The 25,167-nt window shown below is 37.5% G+C and overlaps 1 protein-coding gene across 1 annotated transcript; it reads right to left on the bottom strand.

The window, feature by feature from the left end:
- Positions 1 to 1,217: 1,217 nt before the first annotated feature.
- Positions 1,218 to 24,192, bottom strand: LOC107603060 (Golgi-associated PDZ and coiled-coil motif-containing protein-like). The gene is made up of 9 exons (XM_016295758.1): positions 23,646 to 24,192; positions 11,438 to 11,602; positions 7,009 to 7,184; positions 6,703 to 6,868; positions 5,699 to 5,794; positions 5,446 to 5,610; positions 4,267 to 4,445; positions 4,041 to 4,101; positions 1,218 to 1,295 (listed from the first exon to the last, which is right to left on the bottom strand). The coding sequence occupies exons 1-9, from the start codon at positions 23,913 to 23,915 to the stop codon at positions 1,218 to 1,220; spliced, it is 1,356 nt and encodes a 451-aa protein (XP_016151244.1). The 5' UTR covers positions 23,916 to 24,192.
- Positions 24,193 to 25,167: the final 975 nt, after the last annotated feature.

Below are 25,167 nucleotides of genomic sequence, written 5' to 3'. Positions count from 1 at the left end.
TATAGGAGTATACATATGTATGTACAGTTTTGAAATGTATATTTAGTTAAAAAAACAAATGATGTTACTTTGTGCTGTCGATGATTATTTAAAGGGATAGTTCACTCAACAATTGTTGTTTATTCATTCTCATTTAATTCCAAACCCAAATGTGACCATGGAGCACAAAACCGGTCTTAAGTCGCGGGGGTATATTTGTAGCAATAGCCAAAAATACATTGTATGAGTCAAAATTATAGATTTTTCTTTTATGACAAAAATTAATAGGATATTAAGTAAAGATCATGTTCCATGAAGATATTTTGTAAATTTTCTACCGTAAATATATCAAAACTTAATTTGTGATTAGTAATATGCATTGCTAAGAACTTCATTTGGACAACTTTAAAGATGATTTTCTCAATATTTAGATTTTTTTTGCACCCTCAGATTCCATGATATTCAAATAGTTGTATATCGGCCTAATATTGTCCTATTGAAAAATTGACACTTAAGACTGGTTTTGTGATCCAGGGTCACATATGACTTATTTTCTTCTGTGGAACATGAGAAGAAATGATAAATGGTGTATGAAAATGAGAGGCTGTCAAGCTCAAAAATGGAAGGAATTTTTTTTTTTTTTTTTTTTTTTTTTTTTTTTTTTTCAAAATTTCAAAATTTCTTCTTTGTGTTTCACGGAAGAGATAACTTCATACTGGTTTGAAGTGAATGATGAAGGTATTTTTGTTTTTACGTGGATAATCCCTTTAAGCATCCAGAAGATCTGTGAGTTGCTGCTGTTTAAGGGACAATCCCTGTTAAAGATTACTGACAGGTCTTCATTTCTGTGAAATGTTTTGGGGGATGTGCTTGATGGTTCATGTTTGATATGCCCGTGAGGATCTGATCATGCTGATGTGTTGAAGTGCTTTGCCACTGAGAATATCAGTGCAGTGTTTGTGCTTGTCTAAACCCTGATTAAAAGCACCAGTTGTTCAACCCGTCCTGTGACGGTCGCTTTGCTTTAAAAAATGTGAAGAATCGGCATGAATACGCAAGTATTTGGTGAAAGCAGGATGTCACACATGAGGTGTCTCTGTGGGACAGTGATCAGGAATGTAACGGTGGGGTGTTAGTTATGGGGCAGCAGCTGATGGTGACCCTGCTGTTTAAATCTACCGTTCAGGCGCCCTGTATCACATTTCCCACCCAAAGTATGCAACATTAAAGCACAGCAGTCAATCTCTGGCCCGACCGACTTCCACAAATGTGACCGTGGAGCACAAAACCGGCAGGATGTCACACATGAGGTGTCTCTGTGGGACAGTGATCAGGAATGTAACGGTGGGGTGTTAGTTATGGGGCAGCAGCTGATGGTGACCCTGCTGTTTAAATCTACCGTTCAGGCGCCCTGTATCACATTTCCCACCCAAAGTATGCAACATTAAAGCACAGCAGTGAATCTCTGGCCCAACCGACTGCCACAAATGTGACCGTGGAGCACAAAACCGGTCTTAAGTCGAGGGGGTATATTTGTAGCAATAGCCAACAATACATTGTATGAGTCAAAATTATCGATTTGTATTTTATGTCAAAAATCATTAGGATATTAAGTAAAGATCATGTTCCATGAAGATATTTTGTAAATTTCCTGCCGTAAATATATCAAAACTTAATTTTTGATTAGTAATATGCATTGCTAAGAACTTCATTTGGACAACTTTAAATGCAATTTTCTCAATATTTAGATTTTTGTGCACCCCGATTCCAGATTTTCAAATAGTTGTATCTCAGCCAAATATTGCCCTATCCTAACAAACCATACATCGCTGGAAAGCTTATTTATTCAGCTTTCAGATGATGTACAAGTCCCAGTTTCAAAAAATTGACACTTAAGACTGGTTTTGCGATCCAGGGTCACAAATGTTTATGAGTCCGTGTGTATCCAATTCTGGTATATGTGCAAAAAATGCAATCATACAGGAAGGAAGAATAGCATTTACCATAGGCTATTTTTAGGGTATAAAATATGGTCAAACGTAAAGCATGCAGACAAAGTTTGGTAACAATTAAAAATAACTAACAGACAATTCATCTGTCCGAGCTGCTGATGTTAAGTATTTTATAATGGTGTTTAATGACTTATGTGTTGTCAAACATTAAGAAAAAGGTAATGTCATAAACTTATCGTGGTTCGTGAAACAGCTTTGAGTTTTTTTAGTGTGTGTGGGCGGTCTTTGTGGGAAGCGGAACTTTGTGTGGGCTGTTAGTTCACGCCAGGATGCGTTAAATAACGAATCCAGTTAGTCTATGAATATTAACACGTTGCTTTCAATACCTTCATGAAGAGCCAAGTCATATATTAAAATAAAAGTTAACTTACATTACAATCGTCCGCCTTTTAGCAAATGAGTTAAGCCGACTGGGCGAAGTACGTCACATTACGTAATTAATATTCATGAGTGCCTCGCTTCTGCCGCAACTATTCTTTCTGGTATTTTTTAGGGTTTATATGCTTAAACTAGTGTGTACTAAACTTTAAACGACCTTTTCTTGTAGTATTGTCATCCAGACGTTCACCATTACAATCGTCCGCCTTTTAGCAAATGAGTTAAGCCAACTGGGCGAAGTACGTGACATTACGTAATTAATATTCATGAGTGCCTCGCTTCTGCCGCAACTATTCTTTCTGGTATTTTTTATGGTTTATGTGCTTAATTTAGTGTGTACTAAACTTGAAATTACCTTTTTTTTGTAGTATTGTCATCCAGACCTTCACTGAAGCCAGTATGTGGAGGAACCGTAGCGTTACACGGTACGTTAACGTTAGCTTCCTCAGTGCTAGTCAGGGTGGACCGGTGGAAGCACACTTTCCAGCGACGATGACAGGATATAGCATTTTATTTAATCATATTCTAGAGATAACAAAAACAGATTTCCATTTGTACATCCTTGGAATTAAAAATAATAATAATTAAGCATTAGTATTTCAAATGAGTTAAACCTGTATCCTGTCTTCTGAGTAACATTGAGAATATCACTATATATTGTTGCAACACCGCCACCACGACCAGTCTGACGGGGCTCATGACATGTCTCCATGAAGACAAAAACCTTCCTGAGATTTGAATAGTTTTAACCCTAGTGTGAACCCTGGTGTTAAACAGGCTAATAGTCAGAATGAAACAGTTTATTAAAGTCTCATATTTGATATATCACGCTTTGATGGCACGTTTAGTATGATAGAAGATGAAGCTTGAAATCGAGGAGGAAAAATGCCTTAATTTTATTCAGAGGCCGACATAGGCTATGTTTAGTAAGATGTTATTTAAAGGCTTTTATGATCAAAGTGGGGGCAAACGTCTAATGCAATGTAATGCAACGATGATTGAGAGATTAACAAAAACGTCCCTCAAAAACCTGACGTATGATGTTTAATACTCAAAAAAAAATAAAAGTGTAAGGATTGTCAAGTAAACCCAAGTTGCCTCAGTCTAGGAAGTGTTCATTTTGAAATATTACCAACAATATAAAAGTTATTCTTACACTAAAACGCCTTACACATGTAAATTTGATTGATTTGATTGCTTATACTGTATGATTTGTATTTGTTCTGTCAAGCCGTACTGCCACCTCATGTTTAAATGAGTTACTGCAACTGCAGACTGTTAAACTATAATAAAGCCCTTTTATTAACACCACAACAAAACTATGGAGGACCAAACCTGCAGAAATTAAAAATAAATAAATAAATAAGAAAATATATAAATAAATATGTGTATAAATATATGGAGGACGAAACCTGCGAAAACAATAAATAAATAAATACACAAATAAATATGCAAATAAATAAATAAACATGTGTGTATAAATATATGGAGGACGAAACCTGCAAAAACAATAAATAAATAAATACACAAATAAATAAATAAATATGCAAATAAATAAATAAATATGTGTGTATAAATATATGGAGGACGAAACCTGCAAAAACAATAAATAAATAAATACACAAATAAATAAATAAGGTAGCGGTGTCCGCTGTCATCTTCATACTCCACGTTCTCATCGTCAGAGTCCACCTCTGGAGCCACGTAAACCACCTCAAACTCAATTTCTCCCCTCTGCAGAACAACAACAAAAAAAACTGTGTGAATGTCTGGAAGTGTGGGTGCGTGTATAAATGTCAGTCCTGTTTGTTATGCGAGGTAAATATAACCTTTGGTTGCTCACACAGCTATCGTATGATAGGGCTGTCAAATAAAAAATTTTATTAATTCAGTGCACTTGCCTTGTAGGGAAGCGGGGTCGGCAGTGCCATTATTGTGACTGGCTTCTGATCCCTCCTCCAGCTCGTCCAGGTACAGACGGTAGCGGTGTCCGCTGTCATCTTCATACTCCACGTTCTCATCGTCAGAGTCCACCTCTGGAGCCACGTAAACCACCTCAAACTCAATTTCTCCCCTCTGCAGAACAACAACAAAAAAAACTGTGTGAATGTCTGGAAGTGTGGGTGCGTGTATAAATGTCAGTCCTGTTTGTTATGCGAGGTAAATATAACCTTTGGTTGCTCACACAGAGCTATCGTATGATAGGGCTGTCAAATAAAAATTTTAATTACGAATATACATCGAATTTAAAATAAAAATAGAATTTTAGGTGTGCGTAAAAAATGTTGGTTTGCGGAAAAAGAGAACATCAGTGCGGAGAAGATCTTGTTTACGTCAAAACTGAAACCAAAAGCGTGTTTCCCCCTAACTGAAATTATGCCTTTTAAATTTTTATATAATTAAAATACTGATAATATTTAAGTGCAAAATTCAAATTTAATTTTTCAGCCCTATCATATGACGTCAGAAGACTTGCGCATGTGTCACATAAACCACTTCTTATTCATCTATGATGCCTGACAGACCAAGTCCTCATTTGCTTTTAGGAAATTGAAAAGAGCGCCCACCTTTTGTGTTCACCAGAAAATAAGTCAGATGGGTTTGGAACAACATGAGGGTGAGGAAATGACAATTTTTGGGTGAACAATTCCATTAACAGGTATGTTCTCTTCAAACCGTTAGTCATTACACCTCACAAGTAGGGCTGCACAATTAATCGCATGCGATTGTCACACGTGTCTCGTCAGTAAAGCCGGTTCTGTGATTAGTAGTAAATATCCATCACCTGTTTTCAAATGGAGCGGCATTTACTACACAGAGCCGTAGTTCACTGACAAGCTACGCAATATCACGTTCATAATCTAATGCGATTCATCTGTGATTATGAATGCGATATTGCATAGCTTGTCAGCCCAAAAAAGCCCCCCAAACAGGGTATCTTAACTTTTGGGAGGTTCTCTGCAGGTGTTAGAATGGGATTGAAACATGGTTCTAATAATAAGTTATAGGTCACACGCTAAGCCTGATCTGACAGCCCCCTCGCCGGGCTGCAAACTGAACCGTGCATGTCTCTCACCTGCTGTGAGAGGATGGTGACGGCCTCTTTGTGCTTTGCATCTCTCAGGTTGATGTTGTTGACGGCTAAGATGGCATCTCCCACATGCAGTCCTCCGCAGCGCTCTGCAGGCTGGGTGGGGTGGATTTCGGAGATGAGGATGGGAACGCCGTGCTCTTTCCCGCCCTGTATTAATTCCAATGCAAACATCAAATCAGGACTTTGATCTTGGAACATACATTAGCCTGCATATAAAATCAAAGGTTGAACTCACAGTAATGGAGATGCCAAGTCCTTCATGATCTTCTTTGGCCAAAACCACTTTGCGTATAGGGCCGACTCCCTGAGTCTTTTTCAGAGAATCTGTGTCCTGCAGAGGTAAACGAAAATGGTCATAGTTCACCACAAAATCAAACAAACTACTATATTTATTTATAGAATTATGTATAGTGCATATAAATAATTAAGCTTGTTTCATAGATTATTATATTGTCTTTATTTTTATTGTCTAAATTATTTTCATATTTATAGTAGCCAGCTGTACTGTGGAAAAATCTCATTCTTGTGACTGGCATTATATAGTATATTTAATATTAATTTAAATATTAATTATAGTAAGTCAATATTAATTTTTAAATATAAAAATCTTAATTTTATATTTAATATATCTCAAATATATTTAATTTAAATATATAAATAAGTAAATATGGACATTTAAATATATTTTTAAAGATTCTTAAATGTCAGGGCAGAAAAAAATGGGCTTAACATTTTATTTTTAAGATTAAATTTAATTAAACTGTTAGTTGTTTAATGCAAAATTTTATTATTAAAAAATAAATAAATATTATTTTAGTTTCATTAATGTACTACTATATTTTTTATTATTATTTTATATTTTCATTTTAACTTTAGTTAAGGTTTTTGTAATTTAGTTTTAAGTTATTTTAGTACTTAGTAAACTAAAATAAAAAATAAATAATAAAATAAAAAATGTTGACGGCATCTAGCTGAAATAAAATGTTTTAATTTTTGTAAATGTTGTTTTATTTAGTTTTTTACTTGAAGTAATGAATTAGATTTTACTTTGTTGACAATAAACAAGCTGCAGCTATAATAAATTACATTTTTAACTTATGATTTTGATTTTGGGGTGAAATTTTTCAAGGCACATCATTCGCTTGTATTGTCAAATTTTACTCTGATATATCTCAAAGATATTAGTTCACCTTCTGCATGCAGTTTTACCAAGTAAATGAACTGAATGTGCTATCTTACATGCCCCACAGGTGATAGCAAGGGTTTTTTATGATCATTGCGCCCCCTGCAGGCTCGGATCACTGTTTTGTGGCGGTGCAGGTGAATCTCAGCTTCAAGTTGGTTCCACAGCTTGTCATGAGCTGGTCCTTTCATGTCTCGCCCGAGCAACTGGATCTGCTGCACCCTGAATACAACGAAAAGCACATTCAGGTTTATACTGACACCCAGAACTCTGTGCCAATCTTGGCTCTTTGTGTGGAAGAAATCGCCACATGAATCCCACATAATGGTCAATCAGAACAGAAGAACAATGCTGTCTCTTACCTCCCAGCCAGCTCTTTATCCAGATACTTGGCTGCCAGTCTGGCTCCGTACACCTCAGCCTGTAGTACCGCAATGTGCCTGCGGAGGGCCTCGTTCTCTTTCTTCAACATCTTCACCTCTGCCTCCAACTTGGCCTCCTTCACTTTTTCTTTCTTACTGGCCTCCAGTTCCTTCTCCTGTGACATGTAATCAAACAAAGACACGAGGTGAGCAGTTGTGCGCCAAACCTCTGACCATGTATGCATACTGATGCAAGTCTGTTAATAACAGTCACATCAAATCTCTGTCATTAACAGCCTTTCTAATGTGCTGCCCAATAGGACAAGAAACAGAAGACCTACGTCACCACAAAAACTACAACTTCACAACAGTGCATATGACAAGTGAGGTGAGATCGCAGGACAAACAACCACTCTAGCTTAAACATACCACTAAATGTGTGCGCACATACTATAGAGTTGTAACAAATGTAGATTTGATGAAGAGCGTTTAAGCTCGAAACGTCACCTGTGGTGAGAACATAACTAAATACTGCTCTATCTCTGGAGCTGTGGTGTGCCTATTTTGATGTTTTCGAACAAATGTAGATTTAACATCATAATTACTACAAGTTGGGGGTGGGCGATATACCGATAGACACGATTACCGGTTTAAATTTGTCAAGAAGAAGGTAGAGATTTTGAACTATCATCTCTATCGTGGTTACACGCTCACATGACATTGCTGTGCCACATGGTCAAGAAAACCGTTATCATTTGCGCACATTTTTAAGCATTGCGAAACTTTTAAAACGATCGATTTTAAGCCTTTGAAACGCAATCAGCAGCGAAAGAGAACTCATTTCGCTATATGCATTACGCGCGCATGTGAAGACTGCGATCATGCAGCGTGGGATTTATTTTTGCCTCTTTTGTCGCCTTGAACAGTGAAATACACACACTTGTATACGTCAAAATGACCGTCTTTGCAATTATCCTCGTACACAGTAATTTAGGTCTTAAGTGAAAGCAAAAAGCTGAGAAAGAAAACACGTGTAACAGTATATTGGATCCGGGCAGCTCTTAAAGTGACAGCAGTCAAATAGTTCTGCTTATGTTAATCAAACAACAAAAGAGAGAAAATTTCTCACTGCTCTTGACTAAATCACTTTTGTAACTTTAATAAGAAGAAATATATATTTAATTTACACAGTGCAGAATATGCAGTGTTTTTATACATTCGATTACTTTATACAATATATGTAGAATTTCTTTATTTGTTCTACTGTAGTTTTTTTCCTATTGCTTGTAATTAGTTTCTTATTTAATCGCTGAATGTTTACTTGTCGTCAGTGAGCTTGAGGTTGTTGTTTGTTTGTTTTTTCAGGCTAGTATTATTTTATTTAGTCATATTGACACTAGGGCTGTCAAAATGGATGAAAAACTAAATTCAAATTTTTTACTTAAATATTATCAATATTCAAATTATATTCTAATTTAAAAGGCATAATTTCAGTTAGGGGGAAAAAAAGCTTTTGGCTTCTCTCGAGGCCACAAGCAAAATAAAGCATAATAAAATAACACTTTTTGAAAAAAGTGCATAATGTTTAAAATAATATTTATAAACCTTATATAATGAATAAAGTTGCTTAAACAATTAGAAACAAAACAGCATCATGCATGTATAGTTTAATACAAAGGCCTGAAAACCAATCACAAAGAGTACTTTCTTCATTTAAAAACATGAGATGCAGTGGGATGGGGAAAACCGCCATAAAGTCTTGAGACATGTTTTTTAAAAGTTGAACTTGCATTAATTTTACATGGCTTTCTAAACATGCGGCTCTCTTGTGCGAGACGCGAGTGCTGATAGATGTCCCTCTAGACAGAAAATGTGATAAATATGCGTTCTGTGTGAATGACTTGGTTTCAGTTTTGACGTAAACAACAACATCTCCGCATTGATGTTCTCTTTTTCTGCAATATTTTGAATGAACAACGTAGCATCTAGTGGGTTCAAATGGACAGGCTAACAAAAGCATTAAAATGCAAAGACACTTACGTCGTCGTCGTCGTCGCATTTCGTGGGCCACTGATAAGGCAGCCTGACGCACACCTAATATTCGAATGCAACGTTTTTGCATTCGAATGTGGATTTTTATTTTAAATTCGACAAATATTCGAAAAATTTTTGACAGCCCTAATTGACACTGGTGACAACAATTCTGAAATTTCTATGGTATCAAAAATGTTCTCCTTATTTAAATAAAAAATAACTACATCATGATATATATCATTATCGTATAATAAAATGACTTGTATCGTGATATTAACATTTTGGTCCTATCGCCCACCTCTACTACAAGTTTACCAGTAGTGTGAAATGGAGCCACTTGAATGGCATCTCTTCATTTGTTACAACCCCTGTAGTGAAAAAAGACACATCTAGCATTAGCTATGTACCAATATTGAACTTCAGGGCTGATATCGATCGGCTTGTATCAATGATTAAAGGTGCGGTCACGTTAGCGATATTTTGGTGAAATTTCACAGACATTAAAGGTCTATTGTCAAAAGTTTAGTGAGTCATTTTCAAACAAAGCAGCTTTCTCTTGGTCAATGTGATGAATCTGAGCAAAATCTGTGAAGGAACAGTTTTGTTCTCATGCAAAATTCATGATAATGTGGATTTAAAATACTGGACAACACGCACAAAATTTCACCCAACACCAGTAAATGACCACACCTTAACAGCATGTGGTGGCCGATACAGATTCTTTTACTTTTTCATTATAACCCCATCAGTTGGTTCAATTTTCCAAGGTTTCAGTGAATAATGTATCGGCTACCAATATATCACTCACCTCTAGCAGTTAATCTACTAGTACACAAAAAGAACATAGTTCTTTACTAGGGATGGTTAAAACAGACAGCAGCAGCATTAACAGAGGGAAAAAATATAAGCCAAGAGGAGACTGGTTTTCCTTTGCTAAAGTAAGGAAACTTTGCTTCCTTTGATCCTGTAAACAAACGTTGGTTTTCACGAGACTCACCGGCGCATGCGCAACGCTGACCTCATACGTCATCAGCCCGGAACTGCTTCTGTGTACAACAGTGAGCGCAAGCTACATTAACGTGATTATTACGTTTTGAATATGGATATTTTTCTTAAAAAAACACATCGATTTGCTACAGAAGGCCTTTGTTCACACCCCGGAGCTGTGTGAGACACTTTTTTTTATGGATGGGCGATTTTTATTTAAGTTCTTTTGGACTGAAGCAATGCAGCACCCGCTGAGGGGCATTAAACAGCTTGAAAGATCAAAGACAATTTTTTATATAACTCCGACTGGATTCGTCTGAAAGAAGAAAGTCATATACACCTAGGATGCCTCGGGGTTGAGTAAAACGCATTTTTGGGTGAACTAACCCTTTAAAGACAATGTTACAAAAGATTCCCATTTCAAATAAAATATATTCTTTTGAACTTCCCATTCATCAAATAATCCTAAAAAAAATGTATCATGTTTTTTTTAAATGGCAATAATATTTACACAATATTACTATTTTTACTGTATTTTTAAGCAAATAAATGCAGACTTGGTGAGTATAAGAGACTTCTTTCAAAAATGTTTTTAGAAATCTTACCAACCCCAAATGTTTACTTGATATTGGATATTTAATTGTGCATGTTCATTTTACCATTTCGATTACCTTTACCTAACACTCAATTTAATATTTAAAAACACTAATAACTTAGTAACACTGTTAAATGTAATCTTTAGCAAAATGAATATGCTCAAAACTCTAAATTAAAATAGTTTTTCAATTATCAATAATATTTTAATGATAATTTTTCATTCAGTTAGGTTAGCTTTTATGGTTTTATTTGTAATTTATTTAGACAAAATCTTATAGAATGGTTGTAACAAGAAAATAGTTATCAGCTTATCTGCTATTTGCATACTGTGTAACATGGATTCACACATAGGGATGGTTTTCTCTTGGAATCAAAGTTCCAGAGATGGAAGACTAAACCTACAGCACACAATGATAGTCTATGGTTTGTTTGCCAAACACCATGGCAATAGTCCTGCATGCAAAGCAGGCTGCTGGTTCATCTAGCAATCCTTTTTAGATGGGTCTGGAATAACTTGATCAGCCTGCTCGAAATCCCACTCAAATAGTTAGTCTAACATTACTTCAAGGCACATCAAATGAAAAGCTTTCCCAAAAGAGTGAAGGCCATTATAACTTTCACATTAATTCCAGTTTTGGAATGAGATCTTCTGTGATCAGGTGTCCACATACTTTTGACCACATAATGAGTTGATGGCCTTAATGCTAACATATTAAACTAGGTGTCCTACAAGCCAATTTTCAGTAACTCATCTAGATTTAAACCTAGCCTTGGTTCTGCTACATTTGTAGGAATCTGGTGCTGTGCCCACCATCCTGTCCTTGATGGAGTCAGAGTCGACCGACTGTCCGCCTTTGGCTTGGAGTTTGAGCTGCATGGCATGGAGTTGAAGAAGTTGTTCATGAACCTCCTTCTCCACCACAGCCTTCTCTGCCTGGACATCTGTCAGCTCCGACCGCAGGTCCACCAGCTGAGCCTGAAGAGCACACACACGCACGCACACACACACACACACACACACACACACAGAGAGAGAGTATAACTAGCCATCCAAGAATCATGAATCATGCTCAGATTTGTGGTGACTCAAGTAGTGTCTGCATATGAAGTATTGACCATCCTTCTCGAATCCAGAATAGAGCAGATTTACAGATTAATAAAGAAAATATAAAGTATGAAAATGAAGACAAATGTTTATTCTAACAGAGTCAAACCCAAAGGAAAACTGCAATTTGTGGCTTTTTGAGGGACTAGCAATTAGTGCAAGTCTTCTGGCACGTTGAGCCTTGCTGCCTATGTGAAAAACTCTAGTTTGATTCCAGTTTGCAACAGTCTTTTTAAAGGAATAGTTCATCCAAAAATAAAAAATATGCTGAAAACGGTGGATTTGTTTCTTATAAACACGCAACGTTTGACTTCACAAGCTGTTAATTGATGGACTGGAGTCGTGTGGATTACTTGTGGATTATTGTTTTGTTTTTATCAGCGTAATGCTAAATTTCTCCAAATCTGTTCAGATTAAGAAACAAACTCATCTACAACTTGGATGGCCTGATGGTAAGTACATTTGTGAGACTGGACCACAAAACCAGTCATAAGCAGCACGGGTATATTTGTAGCAATAGCCAACAATACATTGCATGGGTCAAAATTATCCATTTTTCTTTTATGCCAAAAATCATTAAAGATATTTTGTAAATTTCCTACAGTAGATATATCAAAACTTAATTTTTGATTAGTTATATGCATTGCTAAGAACTTCATTTTGACAACTGTAAAGGCGATTTTCTCAGAATTTAAATTTTTTTTTTTTGCAGACTCAGATTCCAGATTTTCAAATAGTTGTATCTCGGCCAAATATTGTCCTATCCTAACAAACCATACATCAATGGAAAGCTTAATTATTCTAAATTTAAAAAAATTGACCATTATGACTGGTTTTGTGGTCCGCGACAGAATTTAAATTTTTTTTTTTTGCAGACTCAGATTCCAGATTTTCAAATAGTTGTATCTCGGCCAAATATTGTCCTATCCTAACAAACCATACATCAACGGAAAGCTTAATTATTCTAAATTTTAAAAAATTGAGCATTATGACTGGTTTTGTGGTCCGCGGTCACATTTTCATTTCTGGGTGAACTATTCCTTTATGAAGGTAAATCCTTGCTCATATCCTCGATGACATTTCTTTAACTCATACTGAGGGATTACACATCTCACGCATTCACTACATAGTATGTTAATCAAGGCTTTGCATATGACGTTACAGTCCTGAAAGATAAAAGAAACTACTTGAAATCCAATCTTTTTGGATTTCATTAGAAAAATTGGATTTCAAACCATGTATGAAAGTTGGATTTGTAAAAAGTTTTTTCCTGTTCAAACCACAAATAACAATGGATTTGAGTCAGATATGCCAAAAAAACTTTACAAGGCCATGTCACATTGAATTCATCCTACGTTTATCCTAAACATAAACAAGCTTTTTTTTTTTTTTTAAAGGAAATTTAAAGCGATAGTTCACCCAGAAATGAAAATTCTGTCATTAATTACTCACCCTCATGTCTTTCCAGACCTGTAAGACCTTCGTTCATCTTTGGAACACAAATTAAGAAATTTTTGATGAAATCCGAGAGCTCCATAGACAGCAACACAACAGACACGTTTAAGGCATGCATCGTGGTACTCTTGTGAATGCTCATCGACTGCCACGTTAGAGAAGAAATTGTTGAATAAAGTCGTTATTTTTGTTTTCATTGCACACAAAAAGTATTCTCGCAGCTTCATAAAAATATGCTTTAACTGATGTCACATGGACTATTTTAACGATGTCCTCACTACGTTTCTGGACCTTGAACGTTTCAGTTGCATTACTGGCTATGCAGGGTCAGAAAGCTCTCAGATTTCATCAAAAATATCTTAATTTGTGTTCCAAAGATGAACGGAGGTCTTACGGGTTTGGAACGACGTGAGCGTGAGTAACTAATGACAGAATTTAGATTTTTGGGTGAACTATCGCTTTAAATTTCCACTTCCTCTTCCTAATGTTTCCGCTTCCCTTCAGAAGAGCATACTCTCATCTGACACACTCATTAACAACCACAGCCGTGGTGAATAATGACATCCCGTCCCCCATCAGAACACCCCGCAGAATTAGAAAGCAGCTCAATCCTCCAGCATCTCAGCCTCTTAAGAAGGCAAGCTGCGTCAAGGACAGATATAAAAGTCCTCTCGTAGAAAAACTACTCATTTATTTATGTGCCTAATCTCTGCTGGATAGCCAAGGTTAGCTGAGGGACTCTCATATTCAGCAGTAACACAGCAGAGAAGGTTCATTTATCTGTCAGGAGTCGTTCTGAAACAAGTACAGCGAGAGTGGTGAATCTGAACCCAACACCATCAGTCGCACTGAATACTTAAGATTCCCACTGCAGCCCCTCCCAATAAAAAGTGACAGTCTACTTTAAAATGCTATATACTCTTTAACAACACTTATACTAGCAAAACCAAATATCTTCCCTTAAATTAACAATGTAACTGAATCTGACAAAAAGCGATGGCACCAAAATACCTCAAAGGATTTCAGTCTGTGCGATGCAGCCTAAAACTAGAGAAAAATGCCTTATAATTTCAGGCCAAGACTTTTCATACAGTGGCAGCCCTCAGAGAGGGTGTTTGGTACAAATATTTGGGTGGATCCTTCGGAAAATGACATCACAGGAGTAGATTTTTAAGTCAGCATGAAATCAAAATGAACCCTATTTACTTTCTTCATGACAAATCCTGTTTCTTTCGGCAATGCATTACATTACGCAAATTGGATGGGTTGACAATGCAGCTTCATGCTGACTATAAGTAGTAATGGTATATTTACTAACGAAGAAGTACTATGGTGTTACCATGTTGCATGCTAATTAAAGCACCTCCACTTAAAACATAATTTGAAACTACAAAAATATAAGAAATAAATTGGATGACTAATCAACCATCCCCATTAAATATCAAGTGTCTTTGCAACGCATCACATTGCGCAAATGAAATGAGAATTCAGTTTAATGCTGACTGTAAGTCATAATGTCGGTGTATTTACTAACAAAGACGTACTATGGTACTACAATGTTTTTTTTGGACCCCAATGCTAAGGGTTTTGGACAAGTATCATGTTAATACCATGGCATTATTTGAAGTGCCATCGAAATGGTATACCTTCATTGTGCAATAGTACCGCCACAGTACCTCTTTAAGGACAGGAAGCTGTAATCTTCACCGTCACATCCAACCCTCCTCTTGTACAGCAGGGAGTTTTTATCAAGCTGTGTGTTAATCTGCTCTGCTCAGCAGCGCCAGTGAAGAGGTGGGTGTATGCGCGACCTCCTCACCTGCTAAACTACCTTTTCAGAAAGAAATCTAGCCTCCCACACAAATGCCAGCTATACCAGTGAGTCAGTGCACTTAAGAACCTGTTATTTTGAATTTTATCTCCTGGACACAAGTGATTCCTCCACAGCAAAGAGGATTCATTTCCCATGTGGAAGATAATACTGCTTTTCAAATTGGACTGTGAGATTTGAGAAAGAGCCATTAACGGATTTGAAAAGTGGTGGGAAAAGCAGATTACCCAAGCTGGTCTCCTGAGAAACCTGAATCTGCCAATACACAGACAAGATGCTAATTATCCAGACTGTGTGACAGAAAAGACAGCGGAGCTTGACAGCAACAATACTCAATACTGTTAAATACTGTTAAAGTTAAGGGATCATGTATGTGATGCACTGCAGTCCATTTAAACAGAAGAATGACCATTGGCTGGCTAAGCAGGTCTAACAGGTTTTTATATGCCGTCCTCTTAATTTTGTGACTACTCGGTTTGCACCATATGCAAAGCATTTCCAGTGGATGAAGAAATCTGCTTCCAAACTGGCAACTTTTTATGTTTGTTTATGCAGCTGCCATCTGTGTGTCCCGAGAAAGATTAAAGAGCAAAATGACAAATGCACATATGCATTATTTATCAGACAGCCTACAAGAAGTGACAAGTAGTTTGAAGTGAAAATCGGCCATTCAGTGACACGAGTTAATCTGATAACAATTTTCAGCCAATACAGTTTATTTTGGCAATACAAAGAAGCTCATTTTCCAAATTGTACCTATTCAAATGTAAAACTTTTGCTCTAAATATGTGCAAGACTCATGTCCATCATGACTTTGCGTAGGGGTTCTGATCACCATGTTGGGTTTATTGTGCGATAATAACCAGATTAACTGTACTGTAGGTGTTACGATTTCGTTATGTTTGTATATTAATTTGTTTGTGTTTCCCACTAGATCTTGATTGGTCTCCCTTTCTGTCACTCATCATGGGTCTCCGTTGTCTCCGTTGACGCCTCCCCGACGGAAGTATAAAAGGCGATGTCGCATCTGTTTTCGAGAGGAGGCTGGGCTGTGTTTGTGTGCCTCTTTGAAATTATTGTAGCTTTAAGTATGCTTGCTTTGTTACCGTTTATGTTGTTGATTTGTCTTATTCTTTATTTTACCCCATGTATTTAGGTTTGTTAATCGATTTGAGCGTGGAGTGTGTCCGTGCTCTTTGCTTATATGTTGGGAAGAGAGCAGTATAAGATGTCACGTGACATACATCGCGCTTCACGTAGTTTATTTTGATGTATTAGTTCATTAGTTTAGGAGCGTTGCCACCCGCTGTAAGTTTTGGTTTAGTAGTTAAGAGTAGTTAAGTTAGAGCGTGCGAGTAGCACGCTGAAGATGTTGTTTAAAACAAAATTCTTCTAACTAAAGAATTTAAATCTAACCTAGAATAATCAAAATAAAATTCAAAACAACATCTTCAGCGTGCTACTCGCACGCTCTAACTTAACTACTCTTAACTACTAAACCAAAACTTACAGCGGGTGGCAACGCTCCTAAACTAATGAACTAATACATCAAAATAAACTACGTGAAGCGCGATGTATGTCACGTGACATCTTATACTGCTCTCTTCCCAACATATAAGCAAAGAGCACGGACACACTCCACGCTCAAATCGATTAACAAACCTAAATACATGGGGTAAAATAAAGAATAAGACAAATCAACAACATAAACGGTAACAAAGCAAGCATACTTAAAGCTACAATAATTTCAAAGAGGCACACAAACACAGCCCAGCCTCCTCTCGAAAACAGATGCGACATCGCCTTTTATACTTCCGTCGGGGAGGCGTCAACGGAGACAACGGAGACCCATGATGAGTGACAGAAAGGGAGACCAATCAAGATCTAGTGGGAAACACAAACAAATTAATATACAAACATAACGAAATCGTAACACCTACAGTACAGTTAATCTGGTTATTATCGCACAATAAACCCAACATGGTGATCAGAACCCCTACGCAAAGTCATGATGGACATGAGTCTTGCACATATTTAGAGCAAAAGTTTTACATTTGAATAGGTACAATTTGGAAAATGAGCTTCTTTGTATTGCCAAAATAAACTGTATTGGCTGAAAATTGTTATCAGATTAACTCGTGTCACTGAATGGCCGATTTTCACTTCAAACTACTTGTCACTTCTTGTAGGCTGTCTGATAAATAATGCATATGTGCATTTGTCATTTTGCTCTTTAATCTTTCTCGGGACACACAGATGGCAGCTGCATAAACAAACATAAAAAGTTGCCAGTTTGGAAGCAGATTTCTTCATCCACTGGAAATGCTTTGCATATGGTGCAAACCGAGTAGTCACAAAATTAAGAGGACGGCATATAAAAACCTGTTAGACCTGCTTAGCCAGCCAATGGTCATTCTTCTGTTTAAATGGACTGCAGTGCATCACATACATGATCCCTTAACTTTAACAGTATTTAACAGTATTGAGTATTGTTGCTGTCAAGCTCCGCTGTCTTTTCTGTCACACAGTCTGGATAATTAGCATCTTGTCTGTGTATTGGCAGATTCAGGTTTCTCAGGAGACCAGCTTGGGTAATCTGCTTTTCCCACCACTTTTCAAATCCGTTAATGGCTCTTTCTCAAATCTCACAGTCCAATTTGAAAAGCAGTATTATCTTCCACATGGGAAATGAATCCTCTTTGCTGTGGAGGAATCACTTGTGTCCAGGAGATAAAATTCAAAATAACAGGTTCTTAAGTGCACTGACTCACTGGTATAGCTGGCATTTGTGTGGGAGGCTAGATTTCTTTCTGAAAAGGTAGTTTAGCAGGTGAGGAGGTCGCGCATACACCCACCTCTTCACTGGCGCTGCTGAGCAGAGCAGATTAACACACAGCTTGATAAAAACTCCCTGCTGTACAAGAGGAGGGTTGGATGTGACGGTGAAGATTACAGCTTCCTGTCCTTAAAGAGGTACTGTGGCGGTACTATTGCACAATGAAGGTATACCATTTCGATGGCACTTCAAATAATGCCATGGTATTAACATGATACTTGTCCAAAACCCTTAGCATTGGGGTCCAAAAAAAACATTGTAGTACCATAGTACGTCTTTGTTAGTAAATACACCGACATTATGACTTACAGTCAGCATTAAACTGAATTCTCATTTCATTTGCGCAATGTGATGCGTTGCAAAGACACTTGATATTTAATGGGGATGGTTGATTAGTCATCCAATTTATTTCTTATATTTTTGTAGTTTCAAATTATGTTTTAAGTGGAGGTGCTTTAATTAGCATGCAACATGGTAACACCATAGTACTTCTTCGTTAGTAAATATACCATTACTACTTATAGTCAGCATGAAGCTGCATTGTCAACCCATCCAATTTGCGTAATGTAATGCATTGCCGAAAGAAACAGGATTTGTCATGAAGAAAGTAAATAGGGTTCATTTTGATTTCATGCTGACTTAAAAATCTACTCCTGTGATGTCATTTTCCGAAGGATCCACCCAAATATTTGTACCAAACACCCTCTCTGAGGGCTGCCACTGTATGAAAAGTCTTGGCCTGAAATTATAAGGCATTTTTCTCTAGTTTTAGGCTGCATCGCACAGACTGAAATCCTTTGAGGTATTTTGGTGCCATCGCTTTTTGTCAGATTCAGTTACATTGTTAATTTAAGGGAAGATATTTGGTTTTGCTAGTATAAGTGTTGTTAAAGAGTATATAGCATTTTAAAGTAGACTGTCACTTTTTATTGGGAGGGGCTGCAGTGGGAATCTTAAGTATTCAGTGCGACTGATGGTGTTGGGTTCAGATTCACCACTCTCGCTGTACTTGTTTCAGAACGACTCCTGACAGATAAATGAACCTTCTCTGCTGTGTTACTGCTGAATATGAGAGTCCCTCAGCTAACCTTGGCTATCCAGCAGAGATTAGGCACATAAATAAATGAGTAGTTTTTCTACGAGAGGACTTTTATATCTGTCCTTGACGCAGCTTGCCTTCTTAAGAGGCTGAGATGCTGGAGGATTGAGCTGCTTTCTAATTCTGCGGGGTGTTCTGATGGGGGACGGGATGTCATTATTCACCACGGCTGTGGTTGTTAATGAGTGTGTCAGATGAGAGTATGCTCTTCTGAAGGGAAGCGGAAACATTAGGAAGAGGAAGTGGAAATTTAAAGCGATAGTTCACCCAGAAATTAAAATTCTGTCATTAATTACTCACCCTCATGTCTTTCCAGACCTGTAAGACCTTCGTTCATCTTTGGAACACAAATTAAGAAATTTTTGATGAAATCCGAGAGCTCCATAGACAGCAACACAACAGACACGTTTAAGGCATGCATCGTGGTACTCTTGTGAATGCTCATCGACTGCCACGTTAGAGAAGAAATTGTTGAATAAAGTCGTTATTTTTGTTTTCATTGCACACAAAAAGTATTCTCGCAGCTTCATAAAAATATGCTTTAACTGATGTCACATGGACTATTTTAACGATGTCCTCACTACGTTTCTGGACCTTGAACGTTTCAGTTGCATTACTGGCTATGCAGGGTCAGAAAGCTCTCAGATTTCATCAAAAATATCTTAATTTGTGTTCCAAAGATGAACGGAGGTCTTACGGGTTTGGAACGACGTGAGCGTGAGTAACTAATGACAGAATTTAGATTTTTGGGTGAACTATCGCTTTAAATTTCCACTTCCTCTTCCTAATGTTTCCGCTTCCCTTCAGAAGAGCATACTCTCATCTGACACACTCATTAACAACCACAGCCGTGGTGAATAATGACATCCCGTCCCCCATCAGAACACCCCGCAGAATTAGAAAGCAGCTCAATCCTCCAGCATCTCAGCCTCTTAAGAAGGCAAGCTGCGTCAAGGACAGATATAAAAGTCCTCTCGTAGAAAAACTACTCATTTATTTATGTGCCTAATCTCTGCTGGATAGCCAAGGTTAGCTGAGGGACTCTCATATTCAGCAGTAACACAGCAGAGAAGGTTCATTTATCTGTCAGGAGTCGTTCTGAAACAAGTACAGCGAGAGTGGTGAATCTGAACCCAACACCATCAGTCGCACTGAATACTTAAGATTCCCACTGCAGCCCCTCCCAATAAAAAGTGACAGTCTACTTTAAAATGCTATATACTCTTTAACAACACTTATACTAGCAAAACCAAATATCTTCCCTTAAATTAACAATGTAACTGAATCTGACAAAAAGCGATGGCACCAAAATACCTCAAAGGATTTCAGTCTGTGCGATGCAGCCTAAAACTAGAGAAAAATGCCTTATAATTTCAGGCCAAGACTTTTCATACAGTGGCAGCCCTCAGAGAGGGTGTTTGGTACAAATATTTGGGTGGATCCTTCGGAAAATGACATCACAGGAGTAGATTTTTAAGTCAGCATGAAATCAAAATGAACCCTATTTACTTTCTTCATGACAAATCCTGTTTCTTTCGGCAATGCATTACATTACGCAAATTGGATGGGTTGACAATGCAGCTTCATGCTGACTATAAGTAGTAATGGTATATTTACTAACGAAGAAGTACTATGGTGTTACCATGTTGCATGCTAATTAAAGCACCTCCACTTAAAACATAATTTGAAACTACAAAAATATAAGAAATAAATTGGATGACTAATCAACCATCCCCATTAAATATCAAGTGTCTTTGCAACGCATCACATTGCGCAAATGAAATGAGAATTCAGTTTAATGCTGACTGTAAGTCATAATGTCGGTGTATTTACTAACAAAGACGTACTATGGTACTACAATGTTTTTTTTGGACCCCAATGCTAAGGGTTTTGGACAAGTATCATGTTAATACCATGGCATTATTTGAAGTGCCATCGAAATGGTATACCTTCATTGTGCAATAGTACCGCCACAGTACCTCTTTAAGGACAGGAAGCTGTAATCTTCACCGTCACATCCAACCCTCCTCTTGTACAGCAGGGAGTTTTTATCAAGCTGTGTGTTAATCTGCTCTGCTCAGCAGCGCCAGTGAAGAGGTGGGTGTATGCGCGACCTCCTCACCTGCTAAACTACCTTTTCAGAAAGAAATCTAGCCTCCCACACAAATGCCAGCTATACCAGTGAGTCAGTGCACTTAAGAACCTGTTATTTTGAATTTTATCTCCTGGACACAAGTGATTCCTCCACAGCAAAGAGGATTCATTTCCCATGTGGAAGATAATACTGCTTTTCAAATTGGACTGTGAGATTTGAGAAAGAGCCATTAACGGATTTGAAAAGTGGTGGGAAAAGCAGATTACCCAAGCTGGTCTCCTGAGAAACCTGAATCTGCCAATACACAGACAAGATGCTAATTATCCAGACTGTGTGACAGAAAAGACAGCGGAGCTTGACAGCAACAATACTCAATACTGTTAAATACTGTTAAAGTTAAGGGATCATGTATGTGATGCACTGCAGTCCATTTAAACAGAAGAATGACCATTGGCTGGCTAAGCAGGTCTAACAGGTTTTTATATGCCGTCCTCTTAATTTTGTGACTACTCGGTTTGCACCATATGCAAAGCATTTCCAGTGGATGAAGAAATCTGCTTCCAAACTGGCAACTTTTTATGTTTGTTTATGCAGCTGCCATCTGTGTGTCCCGAGAAAGATTAAAGAGCAAAATGACAAATGCACATATGCATTATTTATCAGACAGCCTACAAGAAGTGACAAGTAGTTTGAAGTGAAAATCGGCCATTCAGTGACACGAGTTAATCTGATAACAATTTTCAGCCAATACAGTTTATTTTGGCAATACAAAGAAGCTCATTTTCCAAATTGTACCTATTCAAATGTAAAACTTTTGCTCTAAATATGTGCAAGACTCATGTCCATCATGACTTTGCGTAGGGGTTCTGATCACCATGTTGGGTTTATTGTGCGATAATAACCAGATTAACTGTACTGTAGGTGTTACGATTTCGTTATGTTTGTATATTAATTTGTTTGTGTTTCCCACTAGATCTTGATTGGTCTCCCTTTCTGTCACTCATCATGGGTCTCCGTTGTCTCCGTTGACGCCTCCCCGACGGAAGTATAAAAGGCGATGTCGCATCTGTTTTCGAGAGGAGGCTGGGCTGTGTTTGTGTGCCTCTTTGAAATTATTGTAGCTTTAAGTATGCTTGCTTTGTTACCGTTTATGTTGTTGATTTGTCTTATTCTTTATTTTACCCCATGTATTTAGGTTTGTTAATCGATTTGAGCGTGGAGTGTGTCCGTGCTCTTTGCTTATATGTTGGGAAGAGAGCAGTATAAGATGTCACGTGACATACATCGCGCTTCACGTAGTTTATTTTGATGTATTAGTTCATTAGTTTAGGAGCGTTGCCACCCGCTGTAAGTTTTGGTTTAGTAGTTAAGAGTAGTTAAGTTAGAGCGTGCGAGTAGCACGCTGAAGATGTTGTTTTGAATTTTATTTTGATTATTCTAGGTTAGATTTAAATTCTTTAGTTAGAAGAATTTTGTTTTAATCTGTTCTTTGATTTGGCAACACTCGTGCTCTCTTCATTACTTCCTTTGGCGAGTTTGTTAATCTTCAAGTCGTTTTCTATTTGTCTGTTAACTGGAAATATATATATACTTTTCCCTTTTGGATGAATTTAAAGCCTATATTTCTTGGTGTATTGGTTGGGGTTGAAATGAATAAATGTCTTTTCTCTGTTTGAACTTGTAGCGTTCTCCTATTCATGACTTGCCCACCGTTTGATATGCACTATTAAGATCTAAACTAAATGTTATTATAGAGGTTTATGAATGTTAACTTCCCTTAATATTCCTAGACAAATCAAACAAGTTTTGGGTCGTAACAGTAGGCCTTACTTACTGACCAAAAGCGCCGCACTCTAATTACGTCTCTCATTTAGAGTAATCTTTTAAGTTGTGCTACGTGGAATGAAAAGCTCATGTTTAAGCACCAACAACATTATTGAAACAGAACAGCAGGATTCAAATGAATAATTCAGAATGCAAATGATGCATTGTTGCCATCTATACTATTTCAACATCATAGAGCAGTTTTAATTTCAGGGTTCCCATCCATTATTGAAAAAGATTTTTCTAGGAATACTTGATTACAGAACAAAGTTTATTTTTCATTGATTTCGCACTCAAAAAGAACCATGTGTAGCCGATGAAGTGTTGCAGTATTGCAATTCACAAAAATAAGTCAATAAATAAATAAATCCATGACTTTCACAGGATTGGAAACTACACTTCCTGACATTTCCAAGTTCTCTAAGACCATGGGAACCCCGAGCCTTCCAAAAAGTACCAAATATATGGGAATAAATGCTTAATTTATGCGCCAATGCTATATACAGTACGTTTACATAGTATTTTTTTTGTTAGTGTAGATTGAAATAAAACATTTAGCTGAGTATTCATAACAAATCCATATTCTATTTTTGTAAAACAAAATAAAAATCAGTTATTAAAGACTAACAGCCATATTATCTATTCAGACAATACTAGTTATTCAGTCCCAAACATTCAGAAGACAACTAACACAGTAAGTTCAATGTCAGTAAACAAAAGAACAACAACTTTGTCTAGAGACTTTGTAGAAGAATATCCATCTATTTTCCTCACCTCTAGTTTGTGGTTGAGCTGAAAGATGGTTTGGGATTTATGACACAGCTGAGCAAAGCATGAGCTGAGGCTGGTCATCTTCTGACGGCCCTCATATGTGATATCAGCCTGGTCCGGGTCGATCTCTCCCAGCAACAGATCCACATCCACAAACGCCTTGTCAAACTCCTTCTCCAGCACCTCCAGCCATCGGAACATGGACATACCGGAGCCGGGACCGGGAGAGAGGGCCGAGCCCGGGGATACAACACCGCCAGCGGATGCAGACATCTTCAACACGGATACAAGAAGAACACACAGATAACCTGAAATGTAGTCCTTTACTCGGTGCGATCACTGGCCGATTAAGTTATATTAACAGCAGTCTTCTGGTGTGATAGAACGTGAAAGTGGCGTTTTGTTGGCGTGTTTTCCGTGCTCTCATCTGACCAGGAAATCCGAGAGCGAACAAGTCAAGCGGGGATCGATTAGTTTGGTCTGCCACACGATGGGGCCCGTCAATGAGCAAGGCAGTCGATAGACGAGCGCTTCGATTACTGAGTGCCAGTTCGTGGGAATTTACAGCAGATTGGAAACTACACTTCCTGACATTTCCAAGTTCTCTAAGACCATGGGAACCCCGAGCCTTCCAAAAAGAACCAAATATATGGGAATAAATGCTTAATTTATGCGCCAATGCTATATACAGTACGTTTACATAGTATTTTTTTTTGTTAGTGTAGATTGAAATAAAACATTTAGCTGAGTATTCATAACAAATCCATATTCTATTTTTGTAAAACATTTCATTCTCTTTCACTTTTATTTAATTGACAAAAGTACAAAGAAAAGATTTCCAAAGTTTTCACTGACCAACGTGAATGTATTTGGTAAATATGAACCAATTTAGATTTTGACGGCTGCAACACACTCCAAAAAAGTTGGGACAGAGGCATGTTTAACATTGTGTCACATCAACGGTCCTTTTAATTACAACATTTAATTGCTTAGGAATTGAGGATACTAATTGTTAAAGTTCTGCAAGCAATCTCGCTTGATACAAGACTTCACCTTTTCATGATGAGCCTTACATTTTCAATAGGAGACGGATCTGCTGGCCAGTCTAGCACATTCACTCTGTCTACGAAACCACGCTGTTGTAGCACATGCAGAACGAGAGCTGACATTGTCTTGATCTAATAACAATGGACTTCCCATGAAAGACATCATCTTGATGGCAGTATATTTATCTGTACAATCCCAGTATATGCCTCCATGTCAATAGTACCTTCGCACATATTCCAGTCACCCATGCCGTTTGCACTGATGCACTCATTAACCATGACAGAAGTTTGCTTTTGCTTCTGTCGCTAATGGAAGTCTGGATGGTCCCTTTGGTCTTTGGGACTGAGAACAGCACACATTTTCACTGTCTTTTTTGACTGTCTGAGATGAGCTCTGGCCCAGAGAACCCGGCAGCATCACTGCATAGAATTAATGTAGGCCTATAGCTTTCTCCTGGAGTAATAGATATTCAAGTTGC

The sequence above is a fragment of the Sinocyclocheilus grahami genome, unplaced genomic scaffold (assembly GCF_001515645.1).
Source record: "Sinocyclocheilus grahami isolate Dianchi unplaced genomic scaffold, SAMN03320097.WGS_v1.1 scaffold340.1, whole genome shotgun sequence".
NCBI lineage: Eukaryota > Metazoa > Chordata > Actinopteri > Cypriniformes > Cyprinidae > Sinocyclocheilus > Sinocyclocheilus grahami.
The sequence above is the reverse complement of the archived record's forward strand: the minus strand, read 5'-3'. Positions and strand labels throughout refer to the sequence as shown.